The sequence below is a fragment of the Silurus meridionalis genome, chromosome 19, assembly GCF_014805685.1.
Source record: "Silurus meridionalis isolate SWU-2019-XX chromosome 19, ASM1480568v1, whole genome shotgun sequence".
NCBI classification, from domain to species: Eukaryota; Metazoa; Chordata; class Actinopteri; order Siluriformes; family Siluridae; genus Silurus; species Silurus meridionalis.
In genome coordinates this window covers 15160560-15186087 of record NC_060902.1, presented here as the reverse complement: position 1 = coordinate 15186087, position 25528 = coordinate 15160560, and the positions used below count along the sequence as shown (strand labels likewise).

Below are 25528 nucleotides of genomic sequence, written 5' to 3'. Positions count from 1 at the left end.
AGAGTGAGTAAGCATCATGTGACCTTACTATGGGTATGTGTGAGTGTAAGAGAAAGAGAGTTAAAGGCATGTGTGTTTTCCACTAGTGTGAGGTAAGAGCAAGGAGGAGTTCCCTGAGCTCAGGTTTCAGTCCGGGATCTCCGGAGTCCTTCTGGCTTCGTGACAGCTACCTCACCTGGGCATATGCAAAACAAAGGCAGGCTTTCTGTAAGAGCTGTGTTGAAGCCCACGCCTATTAACACACTCTCTGTGGTTTCATGGAAAAAAAGACTTTCAGAGAGAGACTTCCTTATTTCCCGTATTCTTAAACTAATTTACAACAAGGAACACATGACATACATCATCCATTTTCAGTTTCTTTATTTCTAAACTAAATCCCAATCATGATTCATGATCGAACAAATCTCATGTATTTAATGATGAATTTATTTAATTCGTTTTTTGTTTATTCTATTATTTAATTTCATTTATTTATTTTTACGAATATACATTTGTGGATAACTTGGAAAACTGTGGTCACAGACAATCATTTCTGGAGGTGTTAATGAGCCCATTACAGACTTATGACTGTTTTAATTGTGGTGCCACCTGAGGGCCCGGAAATCACAAGCATCTAATATTGATTTTCTTTTAAACTTTTGATAATATCATGTACTATAAATGATACATTTTTCAAAAGATTTGCAATTTTATGTCAGGGATCAGTCCTTTTTACATGTGGAACATAGTTATAATCTGATTTCCTTCAAGAAAGTATTAAAGGTGGACCGCATGTTTGTTTAGTCTCCGTTTCGGACTATAAGCACATTAATTAATTCTTATTATTAAACGTGAAAACATACACAACAACGCCAGGGGTATAAAAAAGAAACCAGAATTAGCACAGTGTCACTGTGTGCTACTCACTCCGTACCGGAAATACGATTTGTTTTTGAAGACATTTGTTACAGTATAATAAAATAAGTAGGACAGTTAAGTCGAGCATATCTTTAGAAAATTAAATATAACGTAAAACACATACACACATACACACAAACACACACACACACACACACACACACACACACACACACACACATATATATATATATATATATATATATATATATATATATATATATATATATATATATATATATATATATATGGATCACATCTGGATCTAACAAATAATAAACATTTAATTTTTTATTTTTTCCCATTAATTTAATTTAATTTAATTTGTGCCAATTTAATTGATTACTCAATTTGATATACAGTATATAATTAAAAAGTGTACCCCTGAGGTACCAAACCGTGAATTTTTGTACCGTTACACACCTAATATATAATTATATATTGAAACCAGTCTTACATTTAAAGAAATGAATAAAAATCTGTAAACGTCATCAATCAATCAATATAAGGTAGACTCAAGGTCCTTGACGTAGTCTTGACCACGCCCCCTTCCCCTTCCCCGCTCCCTTCCACTTCCCCATCCCCTCCCCCTCCCACCTGTGAAAACGTCACATCGTATCACCATGGCAATTCCCCAAAAAATGCGCACTAGTTAGTACAGGAATATGGAGTAAATGAGTCGTAGTCATGGCGACGCGCGTGCAGTGAACTCGCGCGTAGCGTTCTGTTTGTTGCGTACTGTTCAGTACGCTAGTATGCGGTTTATGGACGTGGCCAATGACTATGACAGCGGGGCGGGTACACACACACACACACACACACACACTTCCTCAAACACTCCGTGTGCTCAGTTCTCCGGTCCGCCGCATACTTTGTTAAGCAGAAGTCAGGAGTTCGTGTACCGCAGATTTTCTCGGCCGCGTCTCTGTGGTGAGTTTAGATTTAACAACTTACTTCGAGTTGCAACAACAAAAGAACTTACAACATGTATATTGAAATTAATATAAATATGGTGTTTTTCTCGGTTCTTAACTCGTGTCAAATAATGGCACTTTATAATGGCTACACACACACACACACCGCGGTGTCTCCCATTCAGTCAGTCAGTCAGTCAGTTTGTTCAACCACCGGCTGCACCGCTCACTCAGGTTTGGGCAGGAAGTAGCGATAACACGCGTGTTGTTTCGACTATTGTCGCTTTCCAAACCGCAAAGAAATAACAATAAACCCTGTTTATAATGTGTGTTTTTGTGTAGTTTTCTGACTGTACTGTAAACACGAACCGTTTCTAGTTTGGAGGTTTTGGAGGAACCCAGAGTGCAGTGTGTTACATAAGCGAAGTCTTTCATTGGCCAAACTCTGAGTCCAACTTTATATTCCTGGTTTAATTTTGTAGTTATTTTTACACCATTGAGTTGTTTCATGTTGTAGAAAATTTGTCTTAACCAAGTAAATAGAGGAAGCAATGGTTGAATAGTTCAATCCTCAAGGTTTTGGGGTCCAATCAACCAAGCCAGCTCAGGTCATAATCACATCCAGGTCAGGTTTCACTCTTCTGTAGGATTGTGTGTGGTTATAACTGTGTAGAACAGCTGGACAGGTGTAAATAGTGTTTCTTTAAATGGTCAGGGTTGAGTATTTGCTCAAGGGTCCACCAGTGGTGGTGGTGGAGGTGGTGATGGTGGTGGAGGTTAAACCCCCAACCTTATGACCAGTAACCCAGAGCCTGAACCACTGAACCACTGGTGCCCTGAGAGACGAAATCATAGGATTCGACTTTAGTCTCGAAATGAAATCTTTTCATGTAAACTACTTCGACACCTTCAGGTGAACGTGAGATCTAAAAGTCTGCCGCATCAGTGACAAGAAAAGGTGGCTCTATTTTTTCTCCAATACATCATGAAGTATCATAGTGCCGTCCCATACCTATACCCTGGTTTACCCCACTAATGCATTGTGTCCCCATTTTAACTAACTTGGGTGAAAACCAGGTAGTTTAGGTGTAATCCCACTTCGGTCGAAACGTCCATGCCATTACTCAGGTGTCCCGAATACCAGAGACCGGTGTAGGATTTCAACACCTACATAAGTGACACCGGGTAGTGTGAGGAATACATACAGGCATCTTGTTCTACATTTTCAGTTTCAGCCACGTCCCAGATCGCATGACTTCCCTCCGGAGAACTACCGAACAACACCTGATATTTTATCGTGGGGATTTATGACAGTGGAAATGTTATGATGTCGTACATGGATAACGTCTTTTTTCAATTATTTATGAAAACAAATATTCGATGACGTACAAGTTAAAAAGCAGGGTTTTATGTTCAGTGTGCAGAACAGATATTTTGTAATGATAAATGAGACTGCATTTCATGGGTTCATCATGAATACATTTAAGAAGGTTTTTATATACAGATAAGTGTTTAAAGGGCAAAAATAGTTTTCTAAGGTTTTTTTGATGTTAAGCTTCGGTTTGCTGAGATAACGACACTTCTGAATTTGGAAAATTATCAGAATCAATCAGAATCAGAACTGGGTTGCAGTTGCTCATCGTAAAATTAAAGAAAAGATTAAAGTAAATAATAAAATGTTATATATATATATAAATTATTTTTAAAAATATATAATTTTTATTATAGATTATTATTATAGATTATTAAAATAATATAATTGTGTGTGTGTGTGTGTGTGTGTGTGTGTGGGTGGAAGCAATTAAACAGATGGCAGAAAAGTCAGACTACAATGATAGTTATGCTTTTTATATATTTCTTATTATAAATAATGCGCAGTTCTCTCTCTGATTAAATCTGTGTATAATCCTGATAATATTTTATTAACTGAATGAAAATGTATTATTCATTATAGAAAAAAAAACGTAAGTGTTCATATAAATGTGCATTTCTGTGTAAGGAGTCTTCAGTGTCAACACCAAAGTTGGTATGATTATTTATACCTGTGATTACTTTAACGACAACGAGAACCGACTTCATTACTGACCGTAGCTATTAAGTGCTTTGGTAAATCCAGTGGTTTTTAATTATTAAATTTCATTGTTTTGGATGACCCAACACAGTAACCTATTTACTCTTCTCTTACCCAAACCTACCCCACCTTAACCCAACCTGCCCTGCAAATACCTCTACAGCACCGAATCTGTTTACTTTCATGTTTACACGTTTGTTCTGTTGCGTCTCTTCTCAATCTCGATGCCCTGGAGTCGCTTTTTATCCAGTAATTGTATTGGGTGACACATCAGCGCTTTTCCAAAGAACATTCGCAAGCTGTTGCTGAACCCCTCAGTGCAATCTGCTAGTTCGACTCTGACTCATTTTCCACCGCGTGAGTTTTTCGGCACTTTTATATATATATATATATATATATATATATATATATATATATATATATATATATATATATATATATATATATATATATATATTTTTTTTTTTTCCCCCGTAGTCGTTTGCCACTTCTCTTTTTTGCTGAATCGACATAACACGAATGGAGACAGAGGTGGCAAACACACTCTAATTGTTTACCTTGCAGAGCAGCTTTAAGGACACCGTACACCGTGCCTTGCAGTGTTACTGTACTGACCACAGAGCTGTGATCTGACATGCACCATGCCTCATTCTCTTTTGACGTGCAAGCACGCTGGCGTTGCATGCACATGCGGTTTCATCCGTTCCTGTTATCGGTTCTAGCAAAGAGAACAGCCCATGACATTCATTCATTCTCATTACGTAGGCCGATTTTCAGTATTAATCCGTGCAGTGTGATTGAATTCAGTATAACGATAAGGACTGAGTGCAGAAGCTGCGAGAAACAGCCTGAGCTGGCGGGTCTCACTCTCAAAAGAATTACTTAAGAGGAAGCGCGTGAGAGCATCAAGCGCTCGCATCGAACTCTCGAAATCGCATTGCTCTTAAGTAGGTATCACAGAGCGGTCACATGACTTTGCACGTCTCCCCCGGGACTTTAGATTTCGAGTGAACCTTTCGCCTCAGCATAGGTCTCGAACAACCTCTCACGCAGATCTCTTTTTGCCTAGCTCTCGCAAAGACCACGCCGTATCTCCAGCAGAGATCTCGAGTGGCTCTCGACAGCAATCTTCGCGAGCTCGTTCACGCCAATCGCTCGGCTCATAAGATCTACGCAGATGTTCTGTAGCTTTCACACAGAGCTTGAGTCACTCATGTCTCATGCACCTCTCAGACAGATCTCATGTGCTGGACCTGCATCACAGGTCTCGTATAGGTCTGACTCAGATCTCGTGTAGCTCTTGCACTTCACACAACTCTTGTACTTATGAGGTTCTTGGGAGGGTCTCCAATAGATCTCACCAACAAGTTTGGCTTTTGTAGAGTTGCTTTCAATATATATTGTCTTGCTCTATGCTTGTGTGTGTGTGTGTGTGTGTGTGTGTGTGTGTGTGTGTGTGTGTGTGTTTTCCAGCAACGTGTGTTTATTACTCCTTTTTGATCTGTGTAACTTCTACACAGCCGTGTATACAGCACACATTAATCCTCACTCACACACCAGACTATTATTTAAACACACACACACACACACACACACACACACACACACATTCTGCTGCTCTGTGTTGGTAACGAAAGGCAGACAGGATGTGCTCTGAGTGCAGCGGGTGGCCTCGGGAGGTTAATTAAGTCTTTGTGAAGTGTGAACAAAGCAGAAATGGACACCGGGCTTAATGCCCTGAGAGACTAGAGCAAAAACCTTTTCACCTTTAGGGAGACATGCCAACACACACACACACTCTCTCTCACACACACACACACACACACACACACACACACACACACACACACACAGGCAAGTTTCTGCATTCTTTGTGTGTGATAATGGACCCGAGAGAAAGTAGCTCAGCAGGTTTGACTGTACCCTGGGATTGTTCACATACAAACACACACACCCGCATGTACAAACACTCACAAACATACATATGCATACATATATATGCCTCTACACACACACACACACACACACACACACACACACACACACACACACACACACACCCCTGCACACAAACACTCTACATGTGCAAACAGGGTTTTATAGAGGAATCAGCTCTTCCACACTTAGCCAGAGCTGTGTGTGTGGGTGTGTGTGTGTGTGTGTGTCAGAGAGAGAGAGTGAGAGAGAAAGAGAGGGGGCTTCTGTTTCTGAGCCTGAGGGAAGAGAGAAATCAATTGCTTTCTGGAATGAGTCACATGGCACCTGCCTTGCTATTGACCTTGAACCCTTTTTGACTTCTTTCTTTCTTTCTTTCTTTCTTTCTTTCTTTCTTTCTTTCTTTCTTTCTTTCTTTCTTTCTTTCTTTCTTTCTTTCTTTCTTTCTTTCTTTTGATTCTTTGATAAACTGATTCTTTTGCGTGTATGAAGCACCGCACACGTATGAGAGAGAACGAAAGAGCGACGTCTCACAAGCACGCTTTCGACCGCACTCGCATTTCAGAAACTACGAGGTAAAGTAAATCTCACATCGCAGATTCGCCTCGTTCAAACGATTTAAACGCGATCGAACACACCCCGGACCTGTACTCCAGGTCTGATCACCACGCTGACACAATGCTCCAGGCGGGGCAGGTTTGGAAGCAGTGCAGCTTGTTGCACTCAGTAAGTGCGAAGCTACTTTTCATACATTGCAGTGATTTTTATTTCAACTGTGCGTGTGCTGTGTAATCACATGGAGACTTTGCTAATATCGGTTGTTATAGTAACATTTATAAGTGGGCAGAGCAGCAAACATTTCAGGTTTGACAGGAGTCAGGAGACTAATTGTGTACATTTTACTGTTTTTGCAACCTCACTCTGTATTTGCATGGAATTGAAGGGATTTTTCACCTTTCTGGCATCGCGTGGACGCACCCACGTCACCGATAGTCACCGTCACGCTTGTGTCACGCTTATTACTGCAACATTGTGTGATTGGAATCCAAGTTTGTGTTTATGTTGAGATCTTTTATACTGAGTAGCTGATGAGTTATATTTATTTATTTTTTAGAAAAATCCTCCGTCTTAGAAGGAGGTGAAGTTTTTCACGCTAATGTTTCGAATGCTTTAAGAACGTTTTTGCAGATCTGGTTATTTGGCGGTAATCCAAATTTATTTTAACTGGGAATGAAATGCTTTGAGAAATATTTGTTAGAATGTTCCGTCTGGAGCTCAGATGTGATGAGAAGCACTTAGACACAAGTCAACACCTAGGCTTCACCCGTTAAAGACAAAAGTATGCCGAGACTGATGGTTAAACACCACACACACACACACACACACACACACACACACACACACACACACACACACACACACACTTCAGGCAGGATAAACAGGTTGGCCTCTCTCGTTCAGGCCTCGTTGTATCCAAACAGAAGTCGCTCAATGATCTGACTGTACGGCTCATTACGTTCCTTACACGAGTCTTTGCTCAGCATAAAGGCTTCCTGAAAGAGCATTCCTTCAGGCCAGAGCCTGCATAGATGTAAATAAGTGCAAGAATTGTGGTTACAACGAGCAGCTTTTGTTTATTTTTCTGTGGGTTTACCTTTTTCATGCAAGAATTCAGAGGGATATTGTGCTTGAATCAATAACACAGTGACCAGTTGAGATACACAAGACCCTTGAGAAGTGTCACATACATGCTTTAGTAAGGATTGAAATGGAGGAGCACAAGACTGGTATAGAATATAATCAAAAATAAAAAATATATAATATTATTATTTTACAAAAGTCAGCTTTTGGTGAAGGTACAAAAACGCTGAAACAGCAATTCTAAGATATCTTTTGCAGTGTCATCCAGCTCTTTTATTGAAGAGCAATACGTCACACATTATGTCGCAATATGAAACCAGACCACACTTTGCTACACACTCCTCGCACACCTTGATGAGGAACGGGATTACAGCTATGTTGATGGTGATTGTTGATTCCACCTGCTTCTGCTCACACAGTGATGATGCTCCAAGTTTTAAAGGCTGTTGTTTCCCAGCAACACTTCATGAGAAGACTCTGGAAGCTCCTCACGCTCACATGAACTCGACTCGCAGGACCTCGTACAGCTTCGCGCTTCATTTGACCGAGCGTAATATTACAGTTTATAATCCTAACCTCCTCTGTGAGAGAAAAGGGGCGGCAAGCAGTGAGAAAGAACCAGACAAGTGAGAGAGCTTATCTTTCCTATCAAAAAAAAAGTGCTGACTGCAGTCTAGGTGAAGCTCCATTCACAAGCCAGGCTTACTTTGGATAAGAAACATGATACGTCAAGGACGAGGCTGATTTATTTATTTTTTCCTCTTCCAGAGTAACACTCAGTCTTTACTCAAAGGCTGGACTCTGCTGACTTCTTCAACACTGTTTGTCTTCACATAAGAGATGAAGTTAGAGAGTAGTATCCGAGAAATACACACACACACACGGGTCTACACTGCACTACACTGTCTTCTGCAATTACGGCTGAACAAACACACCAGCCGTGCAGCCACACAGTGTGTATACTAGGCACGAACCAGACAGCCTGGTGTGTGTGTGTGTGTGTGTGTGTGTGTGTGTGTGTGTGTGTGTGTGTGTGTGCTGGATGATAATGTATGTGTATGTGTGCACGTACAGAGAGGACAGAAAAACATAATTACAGTATACCGGTGTGTAGTGTCTAATATATAAGGGTTATTTATTTATTTATTTTTAACTGGTTAAAAAATATGCAGCGTCAGCGTTTTATTTTATGCAGATTGATGTGTTGGATTTGATTCTCTTAAATCATATATACAAACTTTTACACAACACATAAGAAGTAAAAGATTAAATTAAAGCTGGATTTAAAAAAAAGACTTGTTTTTGAGCTGTCCATCAAACAAAGGGGCGGGGTCTTGAGCAGCATGTTGTAATAGAGAAACTTTTGTTTTATTACTAATCGCTGATTTTGTAAGGCGATTGAGACAAGTTTCATTTATTTAAGATTATTACATCTTTTTTTTTTCTGTTTGTAGCTGCATTTAATGTCAGGAGGGAAAGTCCATGATGCAAGGTGGTTCCAGTTTTCTTTTGCATCACTTCCTTAAGTCTTCTTTAAATGAACATTCTGTCACACTGTGTCGTTTAAACCGGGGGGGGGGCACACTGTTTACTGAGCTACCGGCTCAATTCGGTTTTCAATTCATTTTTATTTGTATAGCGCTTTTAACGATGAACGTTGTCTCAAAGCAGCTTTAAACAGATAATGCGGTGATAAAGAATGAATAAGAATGTTCTTTACGTGTAAGTTCGTCCCTGATGAGCCAGCCGTTGGCAAAAGGAGGAAACCTTTAGAGGAACCAGACTCGAGGGAACCTCAACCTCATCTGGGTGGCACCGAATGTCCATTGATCACAGATAAACGATTTTGAGGTGTGCAGTGATGGTGATCAGATGCAAACTGTAGTTCTGAGTCAGTGTAGCAGACTGTTGACATTAACTACAGTCCAAATCCATCTTCAAAGCTCCCGCTCTTATTCTGGAATTTCATGGATCCCAAGGGCGTTGATAAGAAACCGTCCCCAGAGCTGTACAGTGTGGCCTCCAGTCGAAGAGAACACTATCCAGAGGCAGGCCTGGACGAAGTAGGAAGATCTAATGAGAGGATACCTCAGGAGCATGTTTGAATAGACAGACAGACAGACAGACAGACAGACAAAGAGTGACAGGGAGAGAAGTATATGGATTTTTATGTGTCCTTATTGTTGTATGAAATTTAAGGACACTGTGCAATTAGGGACTCCGGCAAGAGACTCGCTATGGCAGTATAACTACAAAAGGAGAACCAAAAGGTAACACAGACATGACGGATCTCTGGGATAAGAGACGACCTGCATCACCACCGTCAACTGAGTGAACGTGTGAATTTGAGGGGACAAAAAGCATACAAATATCCCAGTTCACCAAACACACTCTATATCTATGATTCCTCCAGATCTGCTCCTTTACCTAAGAAAAATCGCCCACTAAATAGGCTAAATAAATATGTTTTCAGCCTCGACACACACACACTTTAGCAGGATGTGGATCACACTTACGATAATCAGGAATGCAGAGGAAGATTTTCTGCCTGAAAGACGAACGTATACAAAAATATATACGCACACGTTTGCAGGCAACTACAGACCGCCATGAGCGGTTTTGTTTGTCCCAGAGAACGCCACTCACTACAACTGCCTTCGAAATGAATTAGAAGTGATGAGCATTTGGTTAGAAAATAGATCAGACTGGATGGATATCAAATGAACGGGTGTGAAGTTTGCGGTCGTGTTTGCATCTTGTATACGTTCCACCCGACTGTCATTCTGTCACGCTGTCCCCTCCTTTGCAGTGTGTGCTCATTTTTTCCGCTCTCTCTCTCTCCTGGGGAAATGAGTGGGTCTTTTTTAAAGTCATCTGCAGCGATGTGTGTGTGTGTGTGTGTGTGTGTGTGTGTGTGTGTGTGTGTGTGTGTGTGTGTGTGTGGTTCCCAGCTTATACGTGCGAGTTCTCTCATGCTGTTCTCTGATGTGTAAAAATATTTTATATGACCCGGTTTGTCTGTGTCTAAAATCCAAGCACCGCATGCTTTTTTTGCAAGTGTGTAGCGAGTGTGTAGCACCTCTGGAAGCACACAAACCCCTTGCAGTCCCACTCCACCTGCTCTACATTTCATTCCTGCCCTTAATCAATGCCCCACTCATGCAGAGAGACGTACATCCTTCTTTACTGGACCCTCACTCTTTAGACGTTCAGCTGTCCAGACCGTGTACTGTTATGATGCAAGAGCTCCTTATCGCAGTGGGCACTCGGAATGGCTTCGGAAAAGCAAATTACAGTTATCTGTTGGAAAAATGTGCTACTTGGGGGTTGAATTCGAACAATGAGCAAGGCCTTTAGGGCTCCAAAGAAAATTGTCCAGGCTACAGAGGAACAGACCTAAAAACGGCGTCTGGAATCTGTACCCAGTCGCAGTTTAATCCTCACCATAGCAACGTGTTCGCACTCGCACACCCCTGTCTTTTTGTTTTACAGCAGCAGTGTGACTCGGGTTCTAATCCGGGATCAGTTCGAATCCTACAGGACCGAGGTGATCCGAGATCACGTTCTTCATTTTCTGAAGCCGCTTTTTAGTGTTTAAACTGCTCTCAAACCTGTGATCAGACCCGAGTTCTACTTCTTTCCACTCATACTCGGTGAACACGTGACCTAAAGAAGGATCCTGGGTTTTTCAGATGTTTGTCCACGTGCACTGTATTTGCAGTTTCCTTTCAGTAATAAGTCACCCCTTCCAGACTACTTCCTTGTTTTTACAGACATACAACTTTACCCTGAGAAGTCCGCAGGTCATAAGTTTCCTTATCATATGAGTAAATGTATATTCATTGGATATCAGAACTCTAATCTGTCTGGCATTATGAAATGGTGTAAAGGCCAGTTGTGACACTTTTTTTTGGTGTATTGAGTCACTTTAGAGCGTGTAGGTATGTTTTGAGCTTCGAGGCCACCAGGAATGCAGTTCAGTTCAACAGCAGTTTGGAAAAAGAGTTTTTACAATGTAATTTTGCTACATAAAAGGGCATGACGCTGATGCAAACACAGGAAGAGGTGTTTCAGGCACTCTACAGCAATGTGAGAAATATCACTTTTTAACAAAAAGGAAGGGGAACTAGAAATGATGAAAGCCTGCGTTCACTCCAAATGTACTTTATTTTTATTAGACTTTTTTTTTCCACGAAAAAAGACGGAGCACTACAAAATATTTGTCACATATACATTACAGCATAGTGAAATAGTTTTCTATGTATATCTCAGCTTGGTAAGAATTTGAGGTTGAAGCACAGGGTCAGCCAGGACACAGTGTTCTTCAGCAGATAGAGATAAGTGGTCTTGCTTAAGGGCCCAACACTGGCAGCTTGAACCTCCAACCGTCTAATTAGTACCTCAGAGCTTTAACCATTTAGTCACCACTACCCTATATGTAAAATGTTGCTTTCAGTTTTTATATGATGCTAGAAGTGCACTGTTGATATCCTCTTTTTTGAGGCACATATGTTTTATTTACTAATAGGTATTTATATATATTTTATTTAATTATTATTAAAAAATTAATTAATTAATTAATTATTTAAAAATTATTTTTATTATTTTTTATAATTTTTTTTTACAAAACTCAAACACTTCCACATGTGGATCTACGATCATTACACAGCCTGATGAAAATTGGCTTTCGCATAAGCAGTTACTGTCACATCTTTAAATGTGGAAGTTTCTCTCTCTGTGGCAACGCAGCAAATCGGACATTTCCTGCACATAGATCCAGCTCTGCACACAACTGTTTGAACATCTGTTTGATCTCCATATCTCTGTTTCTCTTTGTGTGTTTCAGGTGTGTGTTGGCAATGGCTCCGTTCCTGCGGATCTCCTTTACCGAATATAGTTTGGGAACGCTTCCTCCTTTGCCCGATGCACCGTTTTGTGCCATCAAAATGAAGGAGTCTCTCACCACGGGTTAGTATGTCTGAGTTTAAGACACACACCTATGAGGTAGTCACCTGGAGTGGTTCCTGGTTGCCAGAGGTTTTGAGTGCTAGTTGGCTGCTTTTCATTCACTCTCTAAACAGGCCAGGTCTTCTGCAGCACTTCATCACAATAGTTCATTCCTTGTGTTTCTTGGCCCAGGCAAGTCTCTTCTGCTTTTTGTTCTTCTGAAGTAATCATTCTTTGCAGCAATTTGACCATGAAGGCCTCGTAGTTTTCTCTGAATAGTGGATGCTGAAATATGTCTGGCACTTGAACTCTGAGAAGCATTTATGTAAATCGGTGGCTTCTAAGCCTGATAATTTTAATGAACATATCCTCTGCAGCAGAGGTAGCTCTTGGTCTTCATCATAGTGTTGAATGGTTTTGGAGACTGCATTCGGGGATGCATTTAAAGATTGTGAGCTTGGATTGACTGACCTTCATTTCACAAAGTAGAAGGACTGACTTTTCTTTTTAATTAACTGAGTGTTTCTACCCATAATATGGATTTGTACAGTAGATGTAGTAGCACTAATGGGGCTATTGACTCTGTATTCACAAGACAACTGAAGGTTTAAAGCACATTAAGAAGCCAAGAAATGTTACAAATGAACTCTTCACAAGGCAAACCTGTGATTAAAAACCATTCCAGGTGACTACCTTGTGAGTCTGATGAGAGAGTGTGCTATGCTGTCATCAGAGCTAAATGTAGCTACTTTGGACAATCTAAAATATAAAATATATTTTTGAGTTGTTTAACACTTTTTTGTTTACTACATAATTTCATACGTGTTCTTTCATAGTTTGGATGTCTTCAGTATTAATGCAGAATGTTGAACATAATTAAAATAAAGAAAAACCTTTAAGGAGTTGTCCAAACATTTGACTGATAATGTATGTCATGCCAAAAAAGTCATCACAGATTATGAATCAGGGCTCCGGATTTGTTGCATCGTCCTAATAATGGGTTAGTTTGTGTCTAAATGCATACTTCTGTACACCTTTTTATTATTAATACATATTTCTTAATAAAAAAATCTTTGAAAAAAATTCAAGGATTTACAGAGAAAGAATTATTTCTAGGTGACAAAAGTGAGATAATGTGACAAAAAAAATAAAGACTTCCCTGTTTGAGACATAACCATAGTAACAGTAAAAAAAAATGACTGCAGTTCTGCAGCACAAGCAGTAAGCAGAAATTGAGAAATCTGTCTGGAAACACAGCCCAGCAAATTCTTCGGTTTTGAGCCTACTTTAGAATTACTCGCTATTTTAACTCTGTCCCTCTTTTTTTTTTTTTTTTTTCTCTCTCTCCCTCTTCAGAGCGGGGAAAGACTCTGGTCCAGAGGAAGCCCACCATGTACCCCGAATGGAAGTCCACCTTCGATGCTCATATCTACGAAGGCCGTGTGATCCAGGTTCTCCTGATGAAGACGGCCGAAGAGCCTCTCTCCGAGGCCACGGTTGGCGTATCGGTGCTCGCCGAGCGCTGCAAAAAGGGCAACGGCCGAGCAGAATTCTGGGTAGACCTGCAGCCCTCTGGAAAGGTCATGATGTCTGTGCAGTTCTTTGTTGAAGATAATGACTCGGGTGGGTGGTCATTTCTACATGTACATTACATGTACAGATGTTAGTCACAAACTAATTTATCAATGTTGGATGTTGTGCCAAATTTACGTCGAAAATGCATATAAGTACACTAAAAATAGGCATGTATAAATTGGATTTAAAAAGGTTAATACGGTTGTTTTGAGCTTTAGTTGAAACTTGCTCGGTTGTATAAATCAGAAATCAAGGAAGAAAATTAGTTAATAATAACTAAAACAAATGGAAACACAATTGACGGTTAGCACTATGTGTTTAATAAAGTCAGTAAATTGTTGATTCTCGCCAATTCCCCTGTGCAGTGCACTCTAGTGGTGATGAGGAGTTAAGTTAAGCCCCAAGTGTGGGAGAATAAAGAATAAAGTGTCCTTTTTAAAGGAAAACTTCATGATGGTGTGGGAATGTACAGAAGGATTTGCCACCAAATGCAGTGGCTAGGACAATGTTAGTGAAGCGTGTGTGTAGTGTGAGATGGCAGACATTCTCACTGGTTCCACCCCGGTTTCATAGGCTTCCTGAAAAGAGGCACAGTCATGCCTATTTATAGAGCTCATGTCTGAACAGGCCTCTGCTCTGTCCTCAGTGTGAGCAAGCCCCACGACAGCAGCTTCTAGTCCAAAACACACACGCACCAAACACCGCGTCCTGTCAATAAGCCATAAACCGAAACATAACGTTTGCCTTTTCTATGCCTCTCTACTCTTTCCTTCTCATTGTTTCTTTTGCAGCTTTTTCTTTGTCCTTCTTTGATTCGCTCATTCACACTCTTCTTCATCAACGCTGTCTTACAATACCATTTTTGTTTACTTTAGTCGTCAGATGAGTCAGAGGCCCAGTTTCACTTCCGCAATCTGCTCCTTGAGTCTTTCTCAGCCGTTAAAATGCTGGCTCAATGATAATATAAATATTATATACACACAGCCGATACATATGACACATAATGACACCATATTAAGTAATATATAAATTCTTTTTACTTACACACGCACATGTGGTATGACTTGTGACAGTGGCAGTGACGTTTAATTGACGCCTGTCGTAGTATAATTAACACTGTGATATCATCATCATTGCTATTATCTTAGCACTAAAGTAGCGCTGATAGTCTTGGAACGCCAATAGAAATGAGCATCCTCATATCCGCAGCGATCGCGTGAACAAAATATATTTAAAGTGAATTACCATCTAACAGCATTACTGTTCGGTAACCTCTTCATAAAGATTAGACGTGTAAAAGCGAAGTAAAAGTGCAGCGCATGAATTAATCCGCAAAAAACAAACTAGGCTTAACGGTCTCTGTGTATGAGGAAATCACTCTACATTCGTTATTGCTACATTTTTGCACTTACAAAATTACAACTTAAGAACACGCCTGCCAAAGAATTGATAGGTGGCTGTGGTCGGAACATTTGCCCGGTCTTGCCGACCCACTGGGGGAAGGGAGATGAGTCAGTGTGTAAATCGATAGAGTGTAAAAAGCAGTGCTAGCTTTACACAACTATACACCGGAACTCCCCTTTGAGTGGTACGGTTTTGTGTTTTAGGGGATTCTTCTCAGCAGGGTGGGTTTGGGGGGGGAGGGCATCTGATTGTGGGCTTAGACATTTTACAGCCAGCATGAAGGGGGGGGAAAAAAAAAAGGTACAACAACCACAGCAATCAAGATTATATTATGTCTTTTGTTTGCTTAATTTATTATACCCATAAACAATTCTAGATATCAGCTAGTTATATTAAGAAGTAAGTTCATATTAGAGCAATGAACATGTTAAACCCTTTTTATTAAATTGATAGAGGTTTATGATTATAACTACTAACTTTAATAAATGTTATAGCAGTGGTTCACTAGTGATGTTCACTGGCATTATTCTATTAAAAACAATTTGTGGATAAAATTATAGATATATAGCCTCGTGATCTCCTCGTGATACATGATCTCCTCAACTACCGTAGCATCCATCTCATTGCGGATTCATTCGCATGTGTTTAACGTCTTTTTTTCAACTGTCTTTCAGAGAGCAAAGCGTCAATCAGCGAGAAGGAAGAGGACGGGATTTTAACACTGAAACGACGAAGAGGAGCCATCAAACAGGCCAAGGTTCACTTCATCAAAAACCACGAGTTCCTCGCCACCTTTTTCAAACAGCCGACGTTTTGCTCCGTCTGCCGAGAGTTCGTCTGGTGAGTGGAAGGCTGGAAATGTTAGCAAAATGAATGCATTATTCCACAAACCAGTAATAAAAGCAATACGTGTTGTTTAGAGGTTTGTGTGTCGTAGCTGATAAATTTCAACTGCACTCAGCTTCCTGCTCCTGTCTGCTGCACACTATCACTTATCACAGGAAGAAGGAATACCTGGTATTATCTGTCTGTGTTTGTAAAAGAGTTTTCGGGTGTCTTTTTGATCTATTTGTGAGAAATGACTGATCAGAAATCGTTTTAAATATCCCAGGTTGTTCCTTCCTCTACCGTGTCTCTTCCTTCTAAAAAAAAAAAAAAAAAGTTGTTGTGTCACCTGAACTGTACAATTGAAACCTTAATGTGGCTCATACACTAACACTTTCTCTGTTCGTTTATAGGGGACTTAATAAACAGGGCTACAAATGCAGACGTAAGTGTTTTTTTTTTTTTTTTTATATTCCGTTCACACACACAGAATTAGTAACAACATTTCACACACAAAACCAGGCGTCAAAGTAACATTAACACCCATTTGACAATATTAATGACCTTTTTTGTACTACTAGCTATCAGATTAGTTATAAGGAAAAACAAAAAGAAATGCATGAAGAAAAAAAACAAATACAGTGAATATATATTTTTTCGTTAATGCTTAAATATATCTTGAACTGAATCTTTATACTGTAGTCTGACATCTTCGTAACCATGTAGTGTTATGAGAGGAAAGAAATCTGGACCAAGGACATTCCAGTTCCAGTTTATTAATAAATATGGCGATTTTTTTTTGGCTCATTATTAATCGTAGTTATCAACAGTAATATCTTGTTTGTAGTAGGAAAGCACGCACCTAATGTTACCTCTGTCCCCTGCCCTCTGTCTTTTTTCCCCCCCAGAATGCAATGCGGCCATTCACAAGAAATGCATTGATAAGATCATCGGGAGATGCACAGGAACGGCAACCAACAGCCGAGACACCGTGGTAAGGATCGACGCACTGTTTATCTGTTAAATAAACACACACGGCGGACAGTAAAGGTGTCTCTATCAGGCCTACAGCACATGGCGGTGACCATGGGACCATTTGTAGTTCACTTCAGTGTTAATTCTGATCTGCAGTGTGCAATTGGTTGGAATTTGCCAGCAGGAATGAGAATGATTTGCATAGAATTGGATACTAAACAAGGATTATAAAATACTGTGGAGGATTATAAAGGATTTAAAAGCGGTACACGCTTAAAACGAAATTAGCCAGCAAGGAACAGACATGTTAAAATTACAGATGTGACACGATTCTGTAAGCTGTGCCATGTGATTATGAAATTACAGCTTCTCATAACACTCACACTAAAGGCTCAACATTGTGACACAAAAAAAAAAAAACAAAGATTACAATATAAACACCAAATCATGCTTCTTGTTTATTTTTAAAGCAGTCTGGCAGGTCAGTCTCACATGGTTCACAGGGGGCACAAGGATCAGAGTCTTCCATTGATCAATCAATAGATGTGTATGCATTCTTAAAGCCCACACAGCTCAGTCTTGCACCTAATGACAGCGAGGCAGCTACAGAGCCACTACACATTTAATTATCTGTTTGGGGAACAAGAATTCACGATGCAGTCCTCGTGTTTTACTTTAACGAACTACCTGATATCTGAGCTTCTCAAAGCTGTATGTGTCTGGTAGTAGTTACTGGAAATAGAGAAAAGGCAGAAACGCTTGAGATTTTGGTTTATTAGAGAAGCACCATGCAGCAGGGCGAAGGCTACGTACAGCATCACAGATCCCTGGGTGTATGCTGGTGGGTAAATTATGGCTCCTTTGTGTGTCTGCAGTTCCAGAAAGAGCGCTTCAAGATCGACATGCCACATCGCTTCAAGACACACAACTACATGAGTCCTACCTTCTGCGATCACTGTGGAAGTCTGCTATGGGGAATGGTCAAGCAAGGTCTGAAATGTGAAGGTGAGATGGGGTTTCTTGTCTGTCAGTCGTCAGATTTAGTATTTCAAAAAAAATCTACTCAATTCTCATCTGTTATTCTGCCTCATGTTTATTGTTTTAATGCACGACTAATAACCAAGGATTTCAAAGAAATCATGTCGAAATCGGATTGAAATAAACTGATTCAATCATGCAAGATGGATTATCTGTTTATTAATACATTAATAAGGAGATTAAATTGGTTTGAATGATATATGAGGTGTGTGTAAAGTACCCTCAGAGCTTACGTCGCTGCTGTCATCCTGCCTGAGAAGTACTCTGACTCCGTTTCCTAACTCTCTCGCTTCTCTTTTTTAATCTCAATATTTGCCTTCTTTGTATTTAGATTGTGCGATGAACGTCCACCACAAATGCCAGACTAAAGTTGCCAACCTCTGTGGTATAAACCAGAAACTTCTAGCCGAAGCCCTGAATCAAGTTAGCTTGGTAGGTGGCTCACAACATGCTTTACACCAATCACAACTTGCGCTCGGTTCCTACTACGTTGTATCAGCTGGATCTCTGTACTGACATCATGGTGCTTGATAAGTTTTAATGACACTTTTTCAATCTTCTTCTGGTCAGAAATCCTCCACAAAGCGCCCGGATCCCACTCTATCGGACATCGGCATCTATCAGGATATAGCCAAAAATGTACCGCTGGACCCAAGTGGTAAGCCTAGTTTATTCCATTATGTTTCTTTCCTTTATTGCAAATGAAGTCTGGTTTTCCAGATGTGCTGTTGAGATGATCACAATCCACTTTTGTGGCTATTTTATATCTATTTCAAACTGCGTATAGTTACTATTAATGCAAAATTGCTGTATTGCTCGGAAAGTGTTCGCAAACCTCGATCATAATATACTCTATTTTTTTCCCCACCTCTAATGATGATGATTATTTATTTCCAGGAATATCTAGGCATTGAGTGTGCCTACTAAATTATCCTGTATTTTTATTTTTTTATATATTAGGAGACCTTAACAAACTGTGGGACGGTCACACTCCCACACCTTCCACCATTCCACACCAAACACATTCCACATACCTGTCCATTGACCAGTTTGAATTCCACAAAGTGTTGGGTAAAGGCAGCTTTGGCAAGGTGAGAACACACACACACGCACACACACACAGAGTGAACACCCAAACCTGCATCAAAATGCACATATTTTAAAGCGATAATAGAATCGCTATATTCATATACATGTCCTATGATACACAATGAAACTAGGTGCTGCTGGCAGAGCTGAAGGGCCGGGGCGAGTTCTTTGCAGTGAAGGCGCTGAAGAAGGACGTGGTGCTAATGGACGATGACGTGGAGTGCACGATGGTGGAGAAAAGGGTGTTGGCGTTAGCCTGGGAAAACCCCTTCCTCACGCACCTCTACTCCACCATCCAGACCAAGGTGCGGCAACAGTTCTCTCTGTCGAGCTTCGTTTAGTGTTCGAGTATTGCAACAGAACGCTAGAGAGCACATCGTATTACGCATCCTGATTATCATCTCAAAGCACGTTTGAATTCATATCTAGGTTTAATTCTGTATAATGTTAAAATCCATCACATGACACACGTGACGGAATTACCGGTCTGCCTTGTGCAGCGAAGACATAGTTTCTTAATGAGCCGGGGTTTCTCTTTGTCACTTTTACCAAATATTGTCAATTGTCAAAATAGTATTGATTTATTTAATACAAATGTTTTTGTTCTTTTTGTTTGTTTTTGTTTGTACCCACAGGAGCACTTATTCTTCGTGATGGAGTATCTAAATGGAGGAGATTTGATGTTTCACATTCAGGACAAAGGCAGATTTGATCTATACAGAGCTACGTGAGTGACTGACATAGTTTCCTATAAACAACCGCACTACCAGCCAAACAAGACTTACCGGTACTTTCAGTACTCCGAACAAATCCTTAGACTAAAATTAGAAGAGTGCTTATGGGATTATCTGATGAAGTCGACGATCAGATGCTCCAAATATGCATTGTTGTACATTTTCTTAAACACGAAGGCTGTCTGTGATGTTCATTGCATGGAGGTTATTTGTTTTAGATCCTTGTTTAACATATAAACTGAAATACTGAAATACTGATTTAATTGTACTGGGTATGTGCTGTTGTATGATACTGTTGGTATGTTAATTTGACCCCCGAAACAACCATCTTTTACGTCAGGTTTTATGCTGCTGAAATTGTTTGCGGCCTGCAGTTCCTTCATTCCAAAGGCATTATATACAGGTGAGATGCTTTAAATGATGGTTGGTATTTCCTCATATCTGTCTGAACAATTAATATGACATTCATTAAAGGATATAATGTAACATCTTACTGTTATGTCGTTGTAATACAGTTCATAAAATAATGAATCGATCATGACTCGCTCTTCAATGTGTTTTTTTAGGGACCTGAAACTGGATAATGTGATGTTGGACAAAGACGGCCACATTAAGATTGCAGACTTTGGCATGTGTAAGGAGAATGTATTCGGAGAGCATCGTGCCACCACTTTCTGTGGAACACCCGATTACATCGCACCAGAGGTGTGTGTGTGTGTGTGTTTGCTTACCAGTGTGCAAGGTTTTTCTCATGTCTCTGGTTTACAGTGTCTGAAATAAATTGTGCGTATTTTACCAAAGCCAATTCCGACTAGACGTTAGAATGGATAACAACTGCAAACGTAACACTACATGTAAAATAGTACTGAACATTTACAAATATAAAAAATACTGCATTGTGAAAATCCACTTAATAAATTAAATAGAAATAAATGTATTAATAAATATTAAGGACAACAAAAGGTTGCATTTAAAGTGAAAGAGAAGTAACGCTCCAAATAAATAAAAACAGTTACATGCTTCGAATAAACGGCATGTGGTATCAGTGATTGGCCTCTAGAGGCCGCTTTCGTGCTGTATAACGCAACTTGGAAAAATGTCGTCTCTAATCATTTAGAAACTTCTAATTCCCACCACAAACACCAAAGATGGAAGACCAGCTCGAAGGCATCGCAGCGATTAAATCAGAATCCGTGCATCTGTACGTGTGTGTGTGTTTGCAGATCTTACTAGGGCAGAAATACACATTCTCAGTGGACTGGTGGTCATTCGGAGTGCTTATTTACGAGATGCTGATTGGCCAGTCACCGTTCCAAGGTGACGATGAGGACGAGCTGTTTGAGTCGATCAGGATGGACACGCCTCATTTCCCACGCTGGATCACCAAGGAGGCCAAGGACCTGATGGAAAAGGTAAACTGTTTAAACTAAAAGCTAATGAAAGCGACGTCTGTATAAAAGTTTACAACACTAATTACAAAACGCACTTATACACCACATGTTCAATGATATACATTTTTAAAAATGTAGCAATGTTGTGCTGTTTATTCAAATTAAAACCATGCGCTTTGTGGCTTTAAAATCGCCTGTATGTCGTTTTATATAAAATTCTAATTCTGAACATTATTATATATTTTTTAAAGAAAAATGGAACTCTGGTGCTAAACATTTACATTTTTTCTGGGCGTTATCACCGTTATAATAACTTACATCTGTCTCTAATCGTTGTTTTGTAGTTATTCGAGCGAGAGCCGACCCGCCGACTTGGTGTTGTGGGAAACATTCGTGGACATCCCTTCTTCAAGACAATTAACTGGATTGTCCTGGAGAAGCGAGAAGTGACTCCCCCCTTCAAGCCTAAAGTGGTACGGTCTTTAGATTTGTTAAATTGTCTGGTCTATACTTCTTTAGTTATCAGCGAAGACAAAATATTATCCTGTGGTGATTACATATGATCAAGATGAATAATCTAATTACATAAGTCATTAGAGAAACTGTGACTCTGTGGTTTTTGATCTGATCATTATAAACCAAACAAATGCTGATGAATGATTCCTTGGCTGTAGATAAGCTCATAGCCCCATAATCCCAGCAGTAGGAGCATAGTTCTCTAACTCGCCCAGAAATTGTTCAGGCTTCATCTCAGTAATTGTGTGCAAAACTATACCAAGATTTTGAAGAGAAAATTCCATTGTACACAATGTCTTTCCAAAGGGGTTTAATGATTTATACTCGTACCCAAACGTGTATTTAGATCGTAGGAATAAAAGACGATCATCTCTTTTAGCTGGAATAACACACAGGTTTCTCAGATTTTATCAGAATTTGTAATTTAATTACTGAGTTGTGGAGTAGAAAAATAAAGCAGACTTGTTTCCACACGCCAGTTTGATGCATGCGCTGGAAAAGCCAAGCGAGCGTCCCGAGCGAATGCACTCTAATTAGAAAGGAATTGATTTTTAATGAAGCGTAACGCAGTCAGTAGGATCGCCAGACGTTTATCGGGAGAACTGACTGTCGCTCTCTTCCAATCGCAGAAATCTCCCAGCGACTGCAGCAACTTCGACCGCGAGTTCCTGAGCGAGAAGCCCCGCCTCTCCCAAGGCGACAAGAACCTGATCGACTCCATGGACCAATCGGCGTTCGCCGGTTTCTCGTTCATCAACCCCACGATGGAGTCCATTCTGGGGAAATGAAATTAGTCTCTTGTTGCTGTGAACAAGACATCACCACACACACACACACACACACACACACACACACACACACACACCAGTGTTACACAGCCACTAAAGGTCTAAACCACAAATACTAACGTTTCCTTGACCTAGTGCTCTCCGATCAAGCTTGCTCTTCTGCTGTGTAATAGATCAGGAAACCTCAAACGCAGCAGCTCGCAAAGAAATGCCACAGTGCCCCCTAGGGACCGAGTACTAAATATGGTTACGGTTCTCTTTCTCATGAATGCAATCCAGTTAACTGTATCTGATGTACTGTATTTTGGTGTTGACATATAGGAAGTTGTGCAAGTGCTAAATGTGTAAACTATTTGGTTGGACACACAAACGAAAGCCGCTCCCATTTTCAGCCCTAATCCGTGTTTTCCAGGTGGAATCCAGATGCCAACCTTGTTTGGCCTGGATTTATGTAGTATCCCAACACCACTAGTTTTGCTTATTCATAAGCAGTGTTGCTGTAATTGTTTCCCCTAGTAGTGTTGTTTTTTTTAACGCCTTGCTTTTACACCAGGATTCCCCTTAAACCAAGAAGCAGGGGTGCTCGATGAAGCACTTTTTGCTAATTATTATTTTTTTATTTTTTGAGGCTCACTTTCCCACTATCTCCAAAATTGGAGCCAAAATCAATCCTGCTAATCCACTCCTTAGACCTAGAAACAGCAGCCAGAAAGAAATCATGCTATTATAGTCTACGGTACTACATTTTGCTACGTAATAAACAGTTGGTGGAGGTTTAATATCCGCATCAATTAATCATTGAGATCTAGTGTATGTAATGTTATTAAACAGGTAGGTGTTTACAAAATAAAAGACTGTATATAAATAAATAAATACATATATGTATGTATATTGTTCTGAACTGTTTTCATTGTTGGGAAGATAAGGATGTTTTTTTATATATATAGTTACTCTTCAGAACTCCGTATAATAAAAAGAAAGCATATCCCACGAGCCTGGGGTCATCATGTGTGTGCTGTTTACATTTATTTATTCCATCGTAATTATTAATAAAGAATTATCCATCATTTAATTCATGAGAAAAGCAATGATTACATATGTTTTCGAAAGAAAACTTCTCAAAGGCAGTGGAACAACTTTGTTTTCATGCTTTTGTACACGTTTCTATTGTTAAATCGTCATTTCACAACATTTACAAATAGGTTTCTACCTGAGCATACAGTACAGACCAAAAGTTTATATATATTATATACACAGTACAGACCAAAAGTTTATATATATTATATACACAGTACAGACCAAAAGTTTATATATATTATATATACAGTACAGACCAAAAGTTTATATATATAATATATACAGTACAGACCAAAAGTTTATATATATTATATATACAGTACAGACCAAAAGTTTGGACACACCTGCTCATTCAAAGAGTTTTCTTTATTTTCATGACTATGAAAATTGTAGAGTCACACTGAAGGCATCAAAACTATGAATTAACACGTGGAATTATAAACATAACAAAAAAGTGAACTGAAAATATGTCATATTGTAGGTTCTTCAAAGAAGGCATCAAGAGAATGGCAAGAGTGTGCAAAGCAGTAATCTAAGCAAAAGGTGGCTACTTTGAAGAACCTACAATATGACATATTTTCAGTTCACTTTTTTGTTTTGTATATAATTCCACATGTGTTAATTCATAGTTTTGATGCCTTCAGTGTGACTCTACAATTTTCATAGTCATGAAAATAAAGAAAACTCTTTGAATGAGAAGGTGTGTCCAAACTTTGGTCTGTACTGTATATATATATATATATATATATATATATATATATATATATATATATATATATATATATATATATATATATATATATATATATATATAGCTCCTTTTCTCTCCCTTTTTCTACCTCCCAAACTCTTTGTTCTCTCTCTCTCTCTCTCTTTCTCTCTCTCTCTCTCTTTTTTTTTTTTCCCAGCATGCCTGTGTGCTTACTAAGAGAAACTAAAAAGGCGGAAATAGAAGTAACTCGTATTACAGGATTATTTGCTTCCTTTAAAAGAAGCAAAAAACCTTTGACCGCGTGACTCCGCACCGCCAGATGGCGCTACAGCAACACAGCAACATAGAGACAGCAGAGTTGTTCTTTGTACGGCCTTTAAATATCCTTTTTTATTAATTAATTAATTAGTTAATATATGTATTTATTTATTTAATTTTAACTGAAAGTCACAGCGCCAGAAGATCCAAGAACTTACATTATAATAAATGCTTACAATAAAGGATTTTAGCTTCGTTTTACCCACTGCAATATAAAACCACACTAAGTCCTTAATTGTCTCTTCTTTCTTTCTTTCTTTCTTTCTTTCTTTCTTTCTTTTTCCTTTTCCTTTCTTTCTTTCTTTCTTTCTTTCGATTTTTTTTATTCAACGCTGAACATTTGACCTGGAGATTAATAGAAAATATCGCCATCTTGTGGTCGCGGCGAGCAACTACACGTGGCTTGGGTTTTTCCGCCTTTGTCTGCTTTACCTGTAAAAACCTGGAAATGCTGAAAAATAAGGGCAATATTCCTCCAAGAACAAACAAAAAACAATAATAATAATAATAATTAAAAAATAGCAGCAAACTCTCAATAGGCTGTTCGAGCCCTCGCAGGAAAGCTTGCATTGCAACTGAGTGATGCAACAGCCATTTGTGTAGCAATGCAATATAAAATAATAAATATAATATATTATTATATATTATATAATATAATAATAATGCAAATCCATTTGCACT

At 39.4% G+C, this 25528-nt stretch overlaps 1 protein-coding gene across 2 annotated transcripts; it reads left to right on the top strand.

Moving 5' to 3' along the window:
• Positions 1-1678: 1678 nt before the first annotated feature.
• On the top strand, positions 1679-23749 carry prkcdb (protein kinase C, delta b). 2 transcript variants are annotated; one of them, XM_046875356.1, is made up of 17 exons: positions 1679-1827; positions 12305-12426; positions 13762-14028; positions 16059-16224; positions 16623-16654; positions 17118-17203; positions 18060-18189; positions 18554-18654; positions 18793-18880; positions 19183-19313; positions 19443-19616; positions 19947-20038; positions 20386-20448; positions 20612-20750; positions 21269-21457; positions 21781-21909; positions 22582-23749. In XM_046875356.1, exons 2-17 carry the CDS (start codon positions 12318-12320, stop codon positions 22738-22740), a joined length of 2055 nt encoding a protein of 684 aa, XP_046731312.1. In that variant the 5' UTR covers positions 1679-1827; positions 12305-12317; the 3' UTR covers positions 22741-23749. The 2 variants fall into 2 exon arrangements, with proteins under 2 accessions (XP_046731312.1, XP_046731313.1); XM_046875357.1 differs by lacking the exon at positions 1679-1827 and adding an exon at positions 6523-6543.
• Positions 23750-25528: the final 1779 nt, after the last annotated feature.